Source organism: Hermetia illucens, chromosome 3 (assembly GCF_905115235.1).
Source record: "Hermetia illucens chromosome 3, iHerIll2.2.curated.20191125, whole genome shotgun sequence".
NCBI classification, from domain to species: domain Eukaryota; kingdom Metazoa; phylum Arthropoda; class Insecta; order Diptera; family Stratiomyidae; genus Hermetia; species Hermetia illucens.
In genome coordinates this window covers 19,589,254-19,607,882 of record NC_051851.1, presented here as the reverse complement: position 1 = coordinate 19,607,882, position 18,629 = coordinate 19,589,254, and the positions used below count along the sequence as shown (strand labels likewise).

The following is an 18,629-nucleotide window of genomic DNA, read 5'->3' as shown; positions in this document are numbered from 1 at the left end:
ATGCAAAAAAATATTCTCATATATCAAATACACCAAACCTGACCGGCTGAGCTTCCGCTTTCCAACTTGTGTGTTTAGTCTAAAATCAAAACTGCAATTATGAGATTTGTTCAAGTCTTATCTAAAATGTGTTTCCGATACGGTCTGATACCATCTCGAATGAGGAACTACACCTTTATAAGGGTGAGATTCCTCCCTCTTGCCTTCCAATAGACACAGCTTTTGGTATCTGATCCTGGATAGTGGGATGAGTCTGAAAGTTCGGTCAAGAGCACATATATCGAATTAAATTTATAATTCATTCTAATTTTCAGATCGTTTTTGAAAATATGATATAATAGCATTGTTCTGTTGGGGCTAGAATTCAAGCAGCAACTGAGAAATAGAAGTTGCATGATTCTTGACTATGCTTTCTCTGAATAGCTTTTATCTATCCATTATCTGTGCAGAATGTATCTAACGCATGGGAAGAGGTTCAAGTGTGCATATCTGCTCACCTTGTAATTATTATGGATTCGTGTGAATGATATTCAAAGAAAATCTTTCACTTCCCCTGCTAATGTCTCCATTGCTCCAGAAACCTGGGCAAAGCGTCTCCGTCACTGAAGCTCCTATCAATTTACATATCACTTCCATGGGTGCCCGATTGCTGGTCTTTCTGGCTCCCCATTCACGATATATACAATTCCAATAGCCCCACGGAACAAAGTAACGAAGCAGAAGCCTCAGCACAAAATAATTTCATTTAGAGTGAAATAAAATGAGCCGGCAAAGTCGATATCGATTCAGTTACATTTCTTCGCTGCGGTCGTGTATATTTTATAAATTCTGTAAGGTTGCGTGGTTCTCAAGTAGATCAGTGGATCTGTGCCGGGTCGGGTGAATGTAGTGAACCAGGAAAAAAGAAGCGAAAATAACAGCGCAGACAGCGTATAACCGTGTGGGTTTCCTATTAAGAAAGTGAAGTTCACTAATTGGTTCATTCTTTTGGAATAATTAATGTTCTAGACCCCAATGACGAGTGCATTTCTGGGGTATTAGTTACAAGTTTGGAAGTGCTCGCAATCGACAACGGAGGGTCCCGCTGTGAAGTAGTTGAAATTGGAGCGGAACAAACAGTAATTGGGACCTATTTTCTGGTCAGTGAAGTGGTTCAATCCTTTCGGTGAGATATATTAGTATTAATATCTAGTTTTTTAGTTAGCCACAGAATTATTATTATTCTGTTAAGGGAAAGTCGCACCGCGTCCTTAAAGAACTATTGTGCCCCTTTTACTGGTTATAGTGTACATATTGATCATAGTATCTCAAGCAGGCCTATAACCGTCAGGAACTTTAGTATGTTCCCTACTTCCAGATCTTTCAGCTTTGTATCTGGTATTAAATGTTCTCCCAGATCCCTCGACCTACTTTGCACAAGTGCCAGACACTGTCCCAGGACGTGTATAGAGGTTTCGTCATACTCCTCACAAAGCCTGCAGGTAGTGTCCGTAGATATCCCTAGCTTCCCTAGGTGATAGTTCAGCCGACAATGACCAGTGAGAATTCCCACCATGATTCGGAGGTTTTTTTTGGTGAGGTTTAAGCAATCTTTTGTGCGTATGGGTTCGTATCCCCCAATAAGCACCCTGCACTGCTCCATCCCTCAACCGTTCCTCTTCATTTTTTAGAGTCATAACCATGAAACCGTTTCCGATTCCACAGAAGGATTCTGGCCCATGTAAAGGCGTTCCTGCTCCGTTCTTGGCTAGTTCGTCCGCTACCTCGTTGCCTTCCAACCCAGAATGGCCTGGAACCCAAAGTATCCAGATCTTGTTGGACGAGCCGAGTCTATTCAGTCTCTTAAGGCATTCCCACACCAGTTTAGAGTTCACCTGGTTGGACCTAAGTGCCTTGATCGCTACTTGGCTATCGGTGAGAGTAGCTATGTTCTGCCCTCTGTAGTTCCTTTTCAGATTAAAGGAGGCACATTTGTCTATGGCGTATATTTCCGCCTGGGCTGAAAGTACATTTTCCTTGGACCAATGATACCGCCACCCGCTCCCTCTGCAGTGAGGGATCCGTCAGTGTACCAAGTAATCAGTTGCTGCTTTTAAGCCGTATGTCACAGCCACGCTCTGCCAGTGTACCTTGTTACTCCAACGTGTTTCAAACTTCCTATCGAAGTGAAATCCCTTGGTATCAATAGTTCTGGATACCGCCTAGAAATAATATCAACCTTCCTTCGGTTTAGGCAGCTCCCTGCCTCACTGATACTCCCGGCCATCCTCAATATTGCCCTCCTTGCCTGCATGTGTATGTGCAGATGGAGAGGGGTTAATCCCAAAAGCACCTCCAGAGATGCCATTGGACATGTCCTCATTGCCCCACTTATACACACACAAGCCAGTCTTTGGAGCTTATGTAATTCCCTGGCTTATGTGCTGAGTTCGGTTCTTTCTGCCCAGATTACCGCTCCATAGGTAATCATTGCAGTATATATCCAAAGTAGTATCTTTGGGCTGCAACCCCATTTTTTTCCTGCTATGGATCTACAAGTCATCAGAGCCCTCGTGGCTTTCCGATATGTATCTTCCAAAGTAATTTTTGGTCTAGCGTAATTCCCAAATATTTGACCTCTATTTCTCGTTTCACCTCCATATCATGTAATCTTATGACACTCAGGTGATCAAGCTTACGCCTCCTATGGTACTATGGTGGTTTTGGCTGGGTTAATCCACAGTCCCACCTTCCTACACCAGGCACTAGTAACCCTTAGTCCTGTTTGGATTCTATCACATAGAGTATCTTCATATTTGTCCCCACAGATTAAAACAATGTCATCCGTGTAAACCTGGACTTGTATTCCAGTATTTGTTAACATGTCCAGGAGTTCGTCCACTACCATACTCCACATCAGCGGCGATAGTACCCCACCCTTTGGACAGCCTTGAGTGGTGTTCATGACAATCGAATTTGCACCTGTCGGTGCTTCTATTTGCCTGCTTTCTAGCATTTTGCCCATTCAGAAAGCCAGGGTGTTTCCACACTTTTGCGGCTCAGAGCATCTTGTATCTCTGTGTGCGATGTGTTGTCTAATGCTCCTTCGATATCCAAAAATGTGCACAGTGCTATTTCTTTTGTTTCTATGGCATCCCGTAGTACCTCTGTCAGCTGATACAGAGCAATTTCAGTTGACCGTCCTGCCCGGTAACCGTGTTGACAGTGATGTATGGGATTACGCTTTAGAACGTTAGTTCCAATATAGTTGTCTATGACTTTCTCCACCGTTTTAAGTACGAACGATGATATGCAAATTGGTCTGAAAGATTTAGTGTGAAAAGGATCCTTTTTATCCGCTTTTGGAATAAAGACCACTTTTGCCCATCTCCATGCCCTTGGTATGTATCCCAGTGCTATGCTCCCCCTTACTACCCTCAGAAGAGATTCTAAGATAATTCTTAGGCCTCTCGGGATTAGTGCTGGGAAAATGCCTCCTACTACGGGAGATTTCAGGGGTTTAAAAGTTCCCACTGCCCATCTTAGCCTAGCTTCTGAGCATACCTCTTTTGCTAGCTTCCAGTTCTCCTTTCTTCTCCTTTTATTCGTTATTGGGGCGTCAGGCAGAATGCTGTCGCCCGCCACTGTGGGGTAGGACCCCGAGAAATGAGTTCTGAGAAACAGGTGTACCCTGTCTTCCTCATTCTCGATAAATGTCCCATCTTCCTTCTTCAAACAGACAGAGGATATTCCCCCGTCTTTGGCTACAGCCTTGTAAAGCCTGGTTGCTTCTGTGATCTGTTCGATCCCTTCACGGAATTCCCTGAAGCTGCTCCGTTTTGCCTTCTTGATCGCGGTGCTATACGCAGTCAGTGCATTTTTGTACCTTTGCCATTCCTCGGTTTGTTTTGCCGGTTGAAGAGTTTTCGTGCCTCTGTTCTCATTCTGGTCAGGTTCCTGTTCCACCATGGTACATCCCTTGATGACATAACTGTCTTAGCCGGACAGCTGGCCTCATATGCGCCAATGACGACTGTTTTAAGGTTTTCCACCACTATTTCTAGTTGCAGTTCGCTCCTGATGTCACCTCCCCTTTGAAGGTGGGCAATGTTATTGCTCGAGTGGGTTGCGTAGCATTCCCAATCCGTTCGCCTGGGATTCCTTATTATTCTTCCTATTTCGGAGTTACCCTCAATGTCGAATCTGATTATCTTGTGATCAGACATAGAAGGTTCATCCGACACCCTCCAATTCCTGACTATTCCGTTCATTAGAGTTTTTCCTAGAGTTATGTCCAGTACCTCGTGTCTAGTGCTGGTCACAAATGTTGGAGTATTCCCTAAGTTATATATTTCTAACTTATTGCTAAGAATAAATTAAGGAAGGTACTCACCTCTACGATTAGTGTCGCCGCTTCCCAAGACTTCGTGGTGGGCGTTGGCATCGCAGCCGAGGAGAAGTGGTAACGCCCTTGCGATTTGTTCCGATGGAGCCCGGATTTCGTCTCCTGGGAAGTATCCCGATGCTGCGACTGCCTCTCGAGTGCTCCTGCCGGCTTCCAATGAGACTTTGACAGCCACAAGATCCCCGGTTAAGAACTCTGAAAGCCATATGTATTTTAAATTACGTTTAAAAATTATGCAAGCTCTTGGTTTTTCACAAGAGGAGTCCCAAATTACCTGCAGTCTTCCTCCTTGCAGACCGCGAATCTGCCCTCGGTACACCCAGGGCCCCTGAGCCAGCACTATTCCAATGTTCTCCTTGGAACTTGCCCTTGCAGGTACCGCAGATGCAGCTTTCGCATGGTGGAGGTTTATCTGGGCTATCTTAGTGCTGGCCATTGGCTCCGTTATTGTTTAGAGCTCTTCTCCACTGTCGGAGTATCACCCTCCTCCTCCTACATGGCGCTTTCTTGCGCATCACTGTCCACCCTGAACCCTAGGAGTCCTAGGTCTAGGTCGTTAAGCTTCTGCTCTTCACTGGGCAGCAGGCCTACTTCCCTGGTTGATCCAGTCCTTCCCGCCTCTATGGCTTTCGAGACTTCTTCGGGATCTTCACCCAGTGTCTCCTCCGAGGTGTCTTTCCTCGGTTTTCCCTGTGCACATGCACGGGTATGTTCCCAAATCGGTAGTTGATATGGCAACTCCGACGTTTAATTGTCTCCAGGGGTTGGTTATCTACCCCGATCGTAAGGAGTTTACCCTTGCCCATAAGGTTTTCCCTTTCTATCGTCGCGGCTTTTGGCAGAAAAACTGTCACCATGGGCTGGCTCCTGGTATATCATCCTCGGCATGTGTTGACAGTTCCACCCTTTCCCAGCTTGGCAATCTAGGAACTATGGTTCTAATCCACTCTGCAATGTCTTCCTTCGCGCAGTCCACCAGTATAAGGCCTGGTTGAAAGCATATCCCGGCGAACACAAGTTTCGAAGTCCATCCCTTGCACATCTGCCTGACGACAAGGTCCTCAATGGTTTCCTGCTCGTCACGAGTGAGTATTTGCTCGGGAAACATTTTTAGTAGTATGGCCAGTCGAATGCCCTTGACCGCACTAGCATAGCCAATGGCGGGCTTCCTGCCCGGGTTTTCTCCCCCTTGGGTTCAGGTTTTGATTCTTTAGGAGTATTCCATTCATGCGGGCTGATCTCTGCTGCTCCCGCCTTTCTCGGTTGCGGTAGAGATGTCCTGAGCCTTCTTAACGACCTCTTCTGGTTTCAGGCCTTCTTTCAGATAGCGCAGGTACCATTTAATACCTGCACCACTGAGATTTGTCTCCTTCCTGGCGTCTGATATATTTATCTCAGACGTGCTTTTGCCTTTCCCTGGTTTTCGAGCAGTGGCGTTCGTTGGTTGATGTCCACGCAGTATACCAATGTTAACCTTGGATCCATTGCTTGACGTCCCAACTTCTCCTTTCTTGGGTGTATTCACCTGGCTCGCAGTATTTCGGAGATATGGCTCCAGTTTTTGTGCAGTACGGAGCCCCGCTTTGTTGGTTTTCGTTTTCTTTTCTTTTTTGCTTGTACTCATTTGATTCCCACGAGCATGGGGGTTAGGAGGTCCGCCGTGTCATACCCCCCGTAACACCACAGTAAGGTCTAATTTATTCAACGGTTAAAAAAATGACCCACTCCTAGCACCCTTAAGTGTTCAGATACTTCTTCCTGCCAGTCTAGGGGTACCATTAGAAGTGTAGTATAATATGTGATGTGAGAAAAATAATATGAAGTTCACACTATCTCCACAATGAACTCTTACATTCAGAATACTAAAAAAATCTTAATTTTCCCGTGTCGAATGAAGTTTTCCAGATAATAATTTCCTACTAAAATTCATTTGATTTTTCTAACTCTACCAGTATTCAAGCAACAGTTCAAAAACCTCTCACTTTACAATTCAATTGAATTATTTAGACATTGTATCATGCTTGAGACAATATAAAGTTCTTACAACAATACCCGCAGGCATGCGATTGAGATACACAATCTTAAACTTAATATATTTTTCTGTGGGAACTTTTTTTCCTCGATGAAGGTGAACTGGAATGTTTTTATAAAGAAGCAAGAAGCCTGTTTCATGCCATGCTGACATGACGCCACACCTGGGGTATATCTCGGAAGAAAATCTAATTTTTCTTTACTAAACAAAAAAAAACAATAAATATTTATTTACAATGATTTAATATTGATATTTGCTTGTCGATGCATTCATAAAAGTCCGCCTCATATTCCTGTTGAGCACTTCGAACTGATAAATTGTTTATCGATAAGAGAATACTTATCGTATTTGCTTATACAGGGTGGGCTTCTATACTTTTTCTTACCAGACATCAATATCGCCTTTTAAAAACTTGCAATTATTTCGGCTCCAGCGAGAAGTGCTATATTCCTAAAAAACAGATTTTCCAAAATAAATTCTGGGACAATGCAACAATTATTCTCGCACGCTTTACCATTTGTACATAAATTCAAGGTAAAAGTTGAATTTTTAACTCCATTCCCCGAGAAGGAAACCCTTTCAACTCCCGATAAAAACTCGTGGCATTCAACCAGTATTTTCATATCATAACATTAGCATTTAAGTTCGACCCCTATTCCTGCAGGAAAAAGTGGGTATGAAAAGAGGAGCAGGCGGTCTTCTCTTTCAAGTCCTGTTGTAAAAAACGGCCCATCGACCTCTTCAAAAGTTAATGAAGTTTGATTTAACAGTTCCACCCCTGGAAAAAGGGAATAAAGAAGGTATGTACACCGAAAGTCCTTTGTAGAGGCCGCCAAGAAGAATTCAAAATAACCGCACCGCTGCTTGTATTTTACGTGAAAAAAAGCTGCTTCATGTCTTTCGTCGCTCGGGGAAGTGTGAGAAATCATATATGGTTGCATTCACCACTTGGTAGAGTACAGCGCATCAACCATACCTACACATCATCGTTCAAGGTTCGCTAAAATGCCCTTCAACTCCTTCCAGAACTTCCCGAGATGCACACACCCCACCTATACTCTTCTGCGCTAAGTGCTCTTGAGGCCACCCACATCTTGCATGGGGTAGCTAGCAATCGAATTGTCCCCTAGTCTTGGTGGGGAAGCCTGCTGTTGTTTATTACACTAAGTGTCACAGACTTCGAATCCACTGGCGACTTTAAGACACGGAAATCTGTGGAATACAGACTCCCCATTTCAGTGGAAAATCTGCACCCGGTGTCTGCGGCCTGGTCAGCCAGAAAGGATAGCACAGCAACCCCTTTAATGAGAGAATCTGGAAATCTGACTACGGCCGGCCTGTCGATGACACTGTTGCTTAACTCTTCCAAAAAACGGAAGAGGAAGGCCTCTCAGAAGCCGGTAACCTCGACGGAACGGAGCAAACTTTTCGGTTGGCGGCCGCTTTCATATTAGGCTACACTTATCTCTACAAATATAAGAGTTAGTCAAATTAACCTGCAGCATACCAAAGCCTCCTCCTATCTACTGGCAGCAAGGCTGGCAAAGTTGCAGGACTGTTCTTATATATTCCATGTTCAAGACCCATGAATTTATCATCATCATCAACGGCGCAACAACCAGTATCCGGTCTAGGCCTGCCTTAATAGGGGCCGAGGTCCAAAATCGATATCCCTAAAAGTTGTCTGGCGTCCCTACCTCGTCTTCTTTTTCTACCACAGATATTGCCCTTATAGACTTTTCGGGGTGGATCACCTTCATCCATACGGATTAAGTGACTCGCCCACCGCAACCTACTGGGCCGGATTTTATCCACAACCAGACGGTCATGGTATCGCTCATAGATTTCGTCGTTATGTAGGCTACGGAATCATTCATCCTCATGTAGGGGGTAAAAAAATTCCTCGGAGGATTCATCTCTCAAACACGCAATTTTTCTTGCTAAGAAGCCAGGTCTCCAAGTAATACATAAGGACTGGCAAGATTATAATCTTGTACAATAAGAGCTGTGACCCTATGGTGAGACGTTTCCAGCGAACAGGTCTTGTAAGCTGAAATAGACTTTGTTGGCAGCGAACGACGGCGCGCAGATTTCATCGGCATAGAGGTAGGACTAGGAGTAATTTTTAACAGTCTCAAAGTTGTAGTCTCCTATCATTATTGTTTTCGTTTGACCAGTGCGATTCGATGTTGTTGGTTATTTGTTCTTTGGTACGAGCATTTCGTCTTGCCTTCATTAATATGCAGCCCAAGATCTTTCGCCGCCTGCTCGAACTGGATGAAGGTAGATTGTACATCTCGGGTTGTTCTTCCCATAATGTCAATATCGTCAGCGTAGGCCAGTAATTATGTGGACTTGAAGAGGATGGTGCTTTTTCCATTCACATCTGCATCGCGAATCACTTCTTCCAGGACCAGGTTAAAGAGCATCCCCTTGTCTTAGACCGTCGTTGATGTTTAGTGGTCGCGAGAGTGATCCTGCTGCTTTTATCTGGCCTTGCACATTGGTCACGGTCAGCCTAGTCAGTCATATCAATTTCGCTGGGATACCGAATTCTCCAATGCTGTGTACAGTTTTACCCTGGCTATACTGTCATAGGGGGTGGTAGCGCCGCAGCTGACACCGTCATAAATGCAGTGATGGCAGTGGTTTGGCACAACGTTAACACGCCAACGAGGAGGCATGTGCCAGAAAGGCGCAGTGTAGATCACCAAAAAGAACACTCCGCAGCGTGATAAAAAAAAACAAAGCTAGCAGAACCTGGTCAGCGAGATGAATGAGGACCCGTGGGGTCTTGGCTATAAGCTTGTTACCCGGAACATCAGGGCTCTGTGGAAGCCCTGCATACTAAATACCGACCTGATGCATTGTACGGGCATTATTCCCCACATATTCTGTACGGGTTGATGTCAATAGCCCGGAAAACGTCGAAGATTGCCCTCTTTTCACAATGAGACAGCTCGAAGAAGCGAAGGCGCCAGATCCTGATGGCATCCCGGCGGAAGTTTCCAAACTGGTGTTCCGTCAACGACCAGACTTGCTACTTGGGGCGTTCAACGCCCCGCTGAAGGAGGGCATTTTTCCTTGTCGCTGGAAGGTGGCCAGACTCGCGCTTATCAGCAAGGGAAAAGGAGACCCAGAGCTCCCGTTTGCTTACCGACCGCTATGTTTGCTTGACACAGCTGGGAAAATGCTGGAAAAGCTCATCAGGAGTAGACTCACTGAAGCGATCCGCACTGCCGGGGACTTATCCCCAAAGCAGTTCGGGTTCAGAACAGGGAGATCCACAGTGGATCCTGTTATGGAGGTCGTGGATGCGGTTCATCGAGCCAAGGCACACAGTCGCCGATTTCGACGCATGGTTCTCCTTCAATTCCGTAAGATGGACAGATATGCTGGGCATATTAGGAAACTCATTCCACGTGCCAAGCTATCTCTTGCGATATTGAAGGATTATCTGATATGCCCGAAGAGTCGCGCCTACTCGATTATGCAGACGACGTTGCGGCACTTGTTGCCGAACGCGCTATTGAACAGGCGCAAAGCAGACTTGGCATATTGATGTCACCTTGACCAGAAAGAGAATCCCGACCCTGTGTCCCATATCGATCGACGAGTTGACTATAGAGCCAAAATCAGCAGTTAAATACCTTGGTTTAATGCTCGACTCGAAGATGAGCTTCTTTGAGCAGATCAAATCAGCAGCAGACAGGGATGCACCTGAAGTCGCGGCCTTGAGTCAGCTAATGGCGAATGTTGAGGGCCCTATATTTACTAGGAGACGTCAACGTAGATGGGGAGCTTTGCGAGTAGCTTTTGCTTATCGTACTGTCTCAGAACAGGCTGTGATGGTGATCACGGGAATGACCCCCGTTGCCCTCCTTGCCAAGGAGCGTAAAGCTATCTACTGCCGTAAGGGCGAAAACTTGCCCGTGAAGAACGTCAACGCATGTTTACCGAGTGGCAATTCTTAGATGGATTGCGTGGCTCATCGACAATTTGGACCCATGACTGAACCGAACGCCCCGTGAGATTGATTACTTCCTTACCCAACTCCATGGCATGGAGGAGGTTTTCGGTCTTACTTGCATGAGATTGGGAAGGCGCGATCTCCTGATTGTGTGTTCTGCAATGGAGTGGAGGACGACACTGAACATACCTTGCGTGGAACGGCTTTCGTCAGCTGCTTTATCCAGACACAAGGGAGCACACGGCTTCTTAATACTGGTATTTCATATAAGGAACATCCCCTCAAAGTTTTTTTGTGGACCTCGGAATATATCTCTGCTCTTCGATTCTCTACGTCCCCATAAATTGATTTATCCATCACATTGGATGGATATATCTATTTTACAGCTTTTGGCTACAAGAAATCTTTAAAAAAACTTCCCTTTTCAGATAAAAATACGAAAAACAGACCTTATCGCTGAAAATGAATACTGTGATAGTTGCATTATTATGCATACTCAGCCTCCGTATATGTTACTCTGAAAATGTGGTCCTGACTCAGGTGAGAAGCATAAGCAAATGGAATAATAAAATATCTATCAACCTGAATACCGTATTCCAGGGACGTAGTTTCACCATCGACTATGATTCGGATACCTTCCTGAAGGATGGGAAACCTTTCCGTTACGTTGCAGGATCCTTCCATTATTTTCGGGCTTTGCCTGAAACGTGGCAACGAAAACTTCGAACATTGCGTGCATCCGGATTGAATGCAGTATCCACGTGAGGATTTAGCCTTCAACTTGTTCCCTGCAAACTATATTCTATATTTTATTTTCTTTCCAGATATGTCGAATGGTCGCTCCATAACCCTAAGGAAAATGTTTACCGCTGGGACGGAATCACTGATATTGTACGATTCATAGAGCTTGCTCAGCAAGAGGATCTGCTGGTAATCTTGCGTCCAGGACCATACATTTGTGCTGAACGAGATATGGTAAATTTACCCTTTTAAAAAAATATTGTTCGGTACTCATCAAACTCTGGATTCCTAGGGAGGCTTTCCATACTGGTTGTTACGAAAATATCCTGGAATTCAACTGAGAACTTATGATCTTAGTGAGTATGTAAGATTAATGGGATGACCAAAATAATAAAAAAATGAAACCTTTACCAGAATTGGTGCTTTAAATCCTACTCAAACTCCTACTCCTCTTTTACAGACTACATGCGAGAAGTCCAGACATGGTACAATATATTTCTACCAAAAATTGCGCCACTTCTTTATGGTAATGGTGGACCAATTATAATGGTTCAGATTGAGAATGAGTACGGATCATATTTCACTTGCAACCGTAAATATATGGAATGGCTTCGGGACCTAACAGCACATCATGTAGGAGGCAACGCGATCCTGTATACGACCGATGGACCCTCGTATGTGGGTTGTGGTCACGTTGAAGGAGCCTTGGCTACAATCGATTTCGGGGCAAGGACTGATGTCAAAGCTGCCTGGTCAAAGTTGAAACACTACCAGCCAAAAGGTCCACTAGTCAATTCAGAATTCTACCCCGGGTGGTTAACCCACTGGCAGGAGAATATGCAACGGGTAAACACCGACGCTATTGTGAAGACATTGATGTAAGTGTGGTGTGGGGGGTACCACTGGGCTACTTTCAGAAGATCTCATGAGTGTTTTCTGCGGTGTCAACCTACTTTTACTACCTTTATAATTTAATGCGTTATTGTCCTTAATTGCAGTGAAATGTTGGACGCAGGAGCGAACGTTAACTTTTATATGTTCTTCGGTGGTACGAATTTCGGATTTACAGCTGGAGCAAATGATGGTGTACTGGGTGATTTTACCGCTGATGTTACCTCTTACGATTATGATGCCCCTATGGATGAAGCAGGTGACCCCACGCAAAAATACCTGGCAATACGAGATGCTGTTAGTCGGGTAGGTAAAAAAGTGGAAATAAAAGATTTTTCGAATTTTAGGTTTATACTCTGGAATTGTTAGGAGTATCTTACTAGCATGTTGGAGGTAATTTTAATGCTAAAGCGCATGAATTGGATATGTTTCATCCAAGCTCCAGATGGAAACGTGTCCTTGAAATTGGTGACACTAGCATAAATTTAGTAACGGCAGCTTGTGCGACTTTCAACCCGCGGAGGGCACCTACGGTTGAAGGAGAGTCCCCAACGTCTTAAATAAAAGCGAAAGTCATTGCTGGCCGACGAGGTGGACATGGATCCTTGAAGACTCGATTCTAAATCAGTCATCCGAAAAATGGGGGCTTTGCGGAAACCCTGTTCACTTAATGCCGAACGGATAAACCGTATTATTTCCTATGCATCCCGTTTGGGGTCGCCGAGGTTTGCTCACTTTTCACCATCATAAATCTGGAAGAGTTGGTCCTGTCTACGATATAAGAAGGCGCCCAGGCTCGAAAGCATCCCTGCACAAGTAATAAACTGGTGTTTTACTACCGATCGCACATTGAACGGTTGTCTGAAGATTTGCATCTGTTAGCAAAAGCGAAGCTGCCATTTGCTTACCGGCCACCTTGTAGGTTTGACACAGCTGACAATTTTCTAGGAAAGCTCTCATGGAAGGCGCGGACGCGATTCATCGAACTAAAGCGGGTAATGCTTCTCGTAACGCGTGATATCAGAAATTCTGCCAATTCCATATGATGGTGGGCCTGGAAGACCACATCTTGATGCTGAGAGCAATGAGGAGCGTTATAGTTCTGGTCAGGTACGATGGTAAACACTGGATCAAGGGCAAGTAGCTAAATTGCTTCAACTCGGCTTCCTGGGCAGCGTAGACGCTATAGCACTAGCCTGACCGATTTTGTTGGAAGAAGCTTAGAAGCTATCCTTCTTTCTTGTTTCCAGGAGAAACTCAGAAGCTATCTTCTTTTGAGCAGCAATGATACCCTGAGCTCCAGCAGAATTCATTGCTCAGTCGATTTGCACTCCGACTGCGTTTATGGGAAATGTTCGCATGTTATAATACTAATTCATGTTTTCATAATAAGTTGGTTGTTGTGTTTTGACATTCATTGGTTGTTTCTAGATATTGATTGTATCACGACAATGGGCAGACAGGCTAGACACACGCCTTGCGAATATTGAGGGATTATCCTACTCTTTGAGACAGTAGGGGACCAGGGCAGAATGATCGCCTTATCGACACTTGAGAGTAGCACAGGGTCACTTCCTAGGGCCGGTTCCCTGAAAGGCTTCCTATGGTAGTCTGCTAAAACTCAACATGTCAGAAAAGTTGTACCTGGTTTGTTATACAGATGATTTTGCGGCACTTGCTGTAGTAAGCACTGCTGAAGATGCACAAAGCAAACTGGGCGTATTTATGCGACGAGAGAAGGAGAAGTTTGACTTATATTTTAAGCCTTCTGCTGAGAAAAACCGAATTAGTCATTTTGAATGAAAAGGGAATTCCGACCTGTCGTCATAAATGGGCTGAGAAGATTATTTTCTTTATTGGCTATAAATTTGGTGTCAAAAACAAATGCAAATAGAGAAAAAAATAAATAAAAAAAAAGCACTGAAAAAGGGGTCATAACGCAGACCCATCTACTGGCGCAAGGGAGAGGAGTCAAGGGATATAGTTGCTCGTAAAGAATGGGCTCATTGATAACAGATAATGAATATCCCCTTATCCAGTCGCTAAGTGAGCATGGAGGTTTTCAGTCTTATCTCCACAAGATTGGGGCCGCACAATTTCCTAACTGTGTGTTTTTTAATAAAGAGCTGGCGAACGCAACTATTTCCTTGCCGTTGAGTTGCTATCTATTAAGAGATTGACCATATCGTTATAGGGATACCAATAGCTCCGTACTCGGACTAACTCTTGCATCACTGCTTCTGAACTCTGCAAAGTGATCGTAGCAAGCAGACTACACATAGAGCACCAAATCCACTTTCTTCGCCGCACATAATTTGATATCACATATGGTTAGGTACGAGCAAAAAGACTATAGACATGGGATTCAACTACCAGCACATTCTTTCAAATTTTATGGAGATGGAAAAGTCTTGCACACGTTCAACTGTGACGGGAGTTGCGCGAGCTAAATTCCGTACTTAAGGGCTGGTGTTGGTGCCAAGTATGTTATGCAGTGCACTAGTGTGCCCCCGCGTTGTTGCAAGCACATGACTGCGAGTTGCTGCAGGCACGTGGCAGCATCTAACATAACAATAGATATTGCACAGCTGTTTATAGCTTCGCAGATCTCATCGAGAACCAAAGGCAGGGTTCTTAAAGATTCATTTCAGATTAATGGCAATGGATCTTAATGGAATCACGGGCGAAAATTCCTCTATTGGAAGCTTGCTGCAAGCAAACATTCTTGGCAATAAATCCATGCTTGCCCTCCTAGGAAGTAAGGTGAAAATAAGTCGATGCAACCAAAATCAATCTTTCGGATGCATACACTTCCTACTGGGATAAAAAAAAAAGAGACAAGAAAACCATCTAGGCGACATCGCTGTTTATTCCTCGATCCTCTGCCATTCATTATTTCTTTTATTTTGATTTTAACAACACCAATACAACTTATCTACCTCGTCCCTACCCGAAAGGTGCACAATGGGATTCCGTGTCCCTTTGCCGCTGAAGTCGCTCCTCTTGTGTATAGTCTTCTTAGGTACGAGGTGGCTAAATGAAGCGTGTCCAAAAATACTATGTAAAGTGAGTTCTATACATATTTTTAATGTATTCGGAGTGAAACCATCATCAGGTTTTCTTGCGTATGCCATTGAAAAACAAGGCACATGTGCGATGTTTTCTTTCATCATTCAAGTACGAGCAATACGCCGAGAGACGAACCTCCTGTATGTAGTATTCCAAAGATGGTAGGCGTGAATTTGGTGTGGAACTGTTGCTGCGAGCAAATGCGCTTTCCTAACCAGGTAGCCATTTTCCCGCAGGATATTAACTGCCAGATTCATTTCCAGACCAGGAAGTATCTCATTTGTACACAATTACCAGCCACCAACAGGGATTTCTAATATAGAAGATATAGAAGTTATCTAAATTCAATGGTGGGCTTTGACTACATCTTCCTTCCTCCTATTTGAGGAGGAGGAATATGGTTGATGACGGTAACAAAAATGGTTTTTCTGCAATTAGGGCAGTCCTTCAGCAAGTGGATGCAAACCTACGGCTTTTTTTTTAATAAAAAAAACAGTGAAAAGTTTGTAGGCTTCTGCGGCTTTCACCGTCTCGTCATCGATACCACATCATTCGAGCACAAGGCCTGCCAGAAGCTTAATTGGGTTTCGACCGATTGCCAACAGATATTTAATCAGTCAATCATATCGTAACCAGAAGTATGTTAAATTTAGGGGTGGTCTTCTAAATTTGCACAAAAGAAGAGGTGCTGATATCGGCCTCGAAATAGGCCATCATTTGATGATAATTTAGGTTCGCTTGGGTTAACTGCATTAACTCGAGGAGGAACAAATCGTCAGCCCTCCAAATTTAATAAAGGGCGTTTCCCTGACCCGGTTAGTGTCCAATCGTGAGAGACTTTGTCGCTGAACAAACGGCACAAACTCAAGGATAATGATTACCACTGTAACGCCAATTTTTCTTCTTTGGTCTTTGCCTCGTTTATTAGTTGGTGTGGGAAGTTTAAAAAGTCAGTCAAAAGCAATCAGCAAAAGGCTCACGCCTTTCTCAAAAAATATTTTTGAGGGATACCAGGGAGAATGCCAACGTGGAAAACCAATAATTAGTCAGATCTTTGCAGAGAACCACAGAAGTGTCTTTGTTGACGGCTATCGCTTTCAACATCGCTGTAAACTACATATATAATCCCTCAGATGCCAGTGGATTAAAATAGTACGCTTCTGTACAGTTCATCCCAATTCTCAAAAACAAAGTTGACACTGTTTTTTCGGTCAGTCCTGTGTTACGATACCGAAAAGGCGCCGACCAACGAAGCCAGAGAACAAAAAATCAACGCTTTCGAATATCGAGTCATCAGGCGAATCATAGATCCAGTGAGATTCGATGGCGAATGGCGAATAAGTTACAATAATAAGTTGTATTTATTTTACGACGGAAGGTCGCGGTTCGAATCTCACTGGTAGCAGTGGAATTTGTAGCGTGATTTGACGTCGGTTATCAGTCAACTCGGCTGTAAAGGAGTACCTGACTCAAATCAAGGTAATAATTTCGGGCGAGCGCAATGCTGACCATATTGACTCTTACAGGGTACTGTAATCCTATAGTGTACCGTTACGTGTACGGTCTTGAATGAAGTGCTCTAACACACTCCAAGGCCCTGATCCAATTGGATTGTTGCGCCAACGATTATTATTATTATACGACGAATCAGAAACTGTCATCCATATTAAGATTTGAAAGCTTCAGCGGGCAGGTCGTGTAAAACGCAAGGACGACAGAAGGATTCCCAGGCGCCTAATCAAAGACAAGATGGAAAGCAAAGAGTACCCCTGAAAAACCGGAAACAAATAGCAAAATTCATTTCAAGTTACACCTCCTTGGTTTCCGAAATTTGGAGAGCATGGTTGCTCAACCGAGAACAGTGGAGACGAAGGCTTCGGGGAAGGAAAGTGTTATTATACTGACATAGACGTTCAGTACTGAAGAAAGGAACAAGTTGTTTGAAAAATATCAACACCAGTACGTCTCATTGCAATATGTCTGTTGAAACTGTATTATTTTCCACTGCTATTTTGTAATAAGACCTATGGTCAATGATATCATTTTTCCTCTTACCAGTATCTCCCATTACCAAACGTATCGGTTCCTTTACCAACACACAAGGAGAGCTACGGAATTGTTAAGATGACTGCAGCTGGATGTATGCTTTCACACGATGGTCGCAAATATCTATCGGATAAGGTTGTAAATTCTATGAGACCTCTATCCTTCGAAGCTCTCGACCAATACTCCGGGCTGGTACTTTACGAGGCGGATCTGCCAAGATTGAGGAAGGATCCAAGTGTACTCAAAATTGACGAGATTCACGATCGAGCGTATGTTTACTTAGATCGGGTAAGTAGTGAGATTTTAATCAAAGATTTATTGCAAGGCTTAGATTTATTTTGGCTCTAAACAACCATCTATTGCAGGAATTCATTGGCGTCCTGTCACGGCAAAGTATGGTTCACCTGTTACCAATTACCGCAGGTTCTGGCTCGAAGCTACAAATCCTAGTGGAAAATCAAGGCCGTATCAATTTCCATGTGCTCAATGATTCTAAAGGCATTCTCAGTGATGTAATCCTGGACTTAAGTGCATACCCCCAACCTGTTATTTTGCGGAACTGGACCATAACCTCGTATTCTTTAGACGATCCAACCAAACTAAAGAATTTCATTGAAAGACCATCACCAAGTAGTGGAAAACTGCGACATCATCGCAACCGTGAACTATTACGAACTGGTCCAATAGTTTTCCATGGCCTATTTACCATTAGTGCAAATCAAACATATGACACCTACCTAGATCCCACAGGATGGGGAAAAGGAATAGCATTTATTAACGGTTTTAATCTGGGACGATATTGGCCGGTTGTTGGACCGCAAATTACATTATATGTTCCTAAGGAAATACTTAAAATTGGAGAGAATGAAATTATCCTACTTGAATATCAAAAAGCCCCTGAATCAGGGGAAATTCGATTCACGAATGTTCCTAATTTAGATGGTATGTGGATGGGATAATGTATGTAGTCAATGACCAAATGTAATATTTCTGTATTTTAAAATAAAGTGTAACAATAATTGCTAGCCTGTTTTCGGAACTTTCAGTTCACTTTCATAAATAGCAGAAACTTTCCCTTTTTGCCTTTATCGTCATCACATCACTATGTTTTCTATGCATCCTTATCCGCTCGGTTCGAAAATCGTCAAAAAACCGTCTCTCTGAACGAACGTTCATAACAGGTTAAATCAAATCCCAGACCTGTGAATTGGGATTTTAAAAATACACTCAAAGTGTTCTCTGCGTATCATAAAAGACGACTAAAAAGGATAGAAATTTCTGGGCTAGCAACCTGCAAATTTTGTAACTTTATTGCATCCGGAACGTCGGCACCGCCCTGACCCCACAGCTACGACCTTTCACTCTGAAAACGGCTAATGATTGGTCTGTAGAATGCAGGCATGCACCTCGACAACGATATCGATAGGAGTCCTCAGCACCTCAGGGTCCTCACAGTGCTCGCTTTCTCCAATTTGACCGTAAATTCCAGCGATATA

The 18,629-nt window shown here is 43.9% G+C and overlaps 1 protein-coding gene across 3 annotated transcripts; it reads left to right on the top strand.

The window, feature by feature from the left end:
* The first annotated feature begins 784 nt into the window (after positions 1 to 784).
* On the top strand, positions 785 to 18,161 carry LOC119652343 (beta-galactosidase-like). 3 transcript variants are annotated; one of them, XM_038056366.1, is made up of 10 exons: positions 786 to 940; positions 1,009 to 1,165; positions 10,815 to 10,926; positions 10,987 to 11,147; positions 11,211 to 11,361; positions 11,420 to 11,483; positions 11,588 to 12,005; positions 12,126 to 12,324; positions 17,146 to 17,421; positions 17,499 to 18,161. In XM_038056366.1, the coding sequence occupies exons 3-10, from the start codon at positions 10,849 to 10,851 to the stop codon at positions 18,090 to 18,092; spliced, it is 1,941 nt and encodes a 646-aa protein (XP_037912294.1). In that variant the 5' UTR covers positions 786 to 940; positions 1,009 to 1,165; positions 10,815 to 10,848; the 3' UTR covers positions 18,093 to 18,161. The 3 variants fall into 3 exon arrangements, with proteins under 3 accessions (XP_037912295.1, XP_037912293.1, XP_037912294.1); XM_038056367.1 differs by having other exon boundaries at positions 785 to 1,139; XM_038056365.1 differs by having other exon boundaries at positions 785 to 1,165.
* Positions 18,162 to 18,629: the final 468 nt, after the last annotated feature.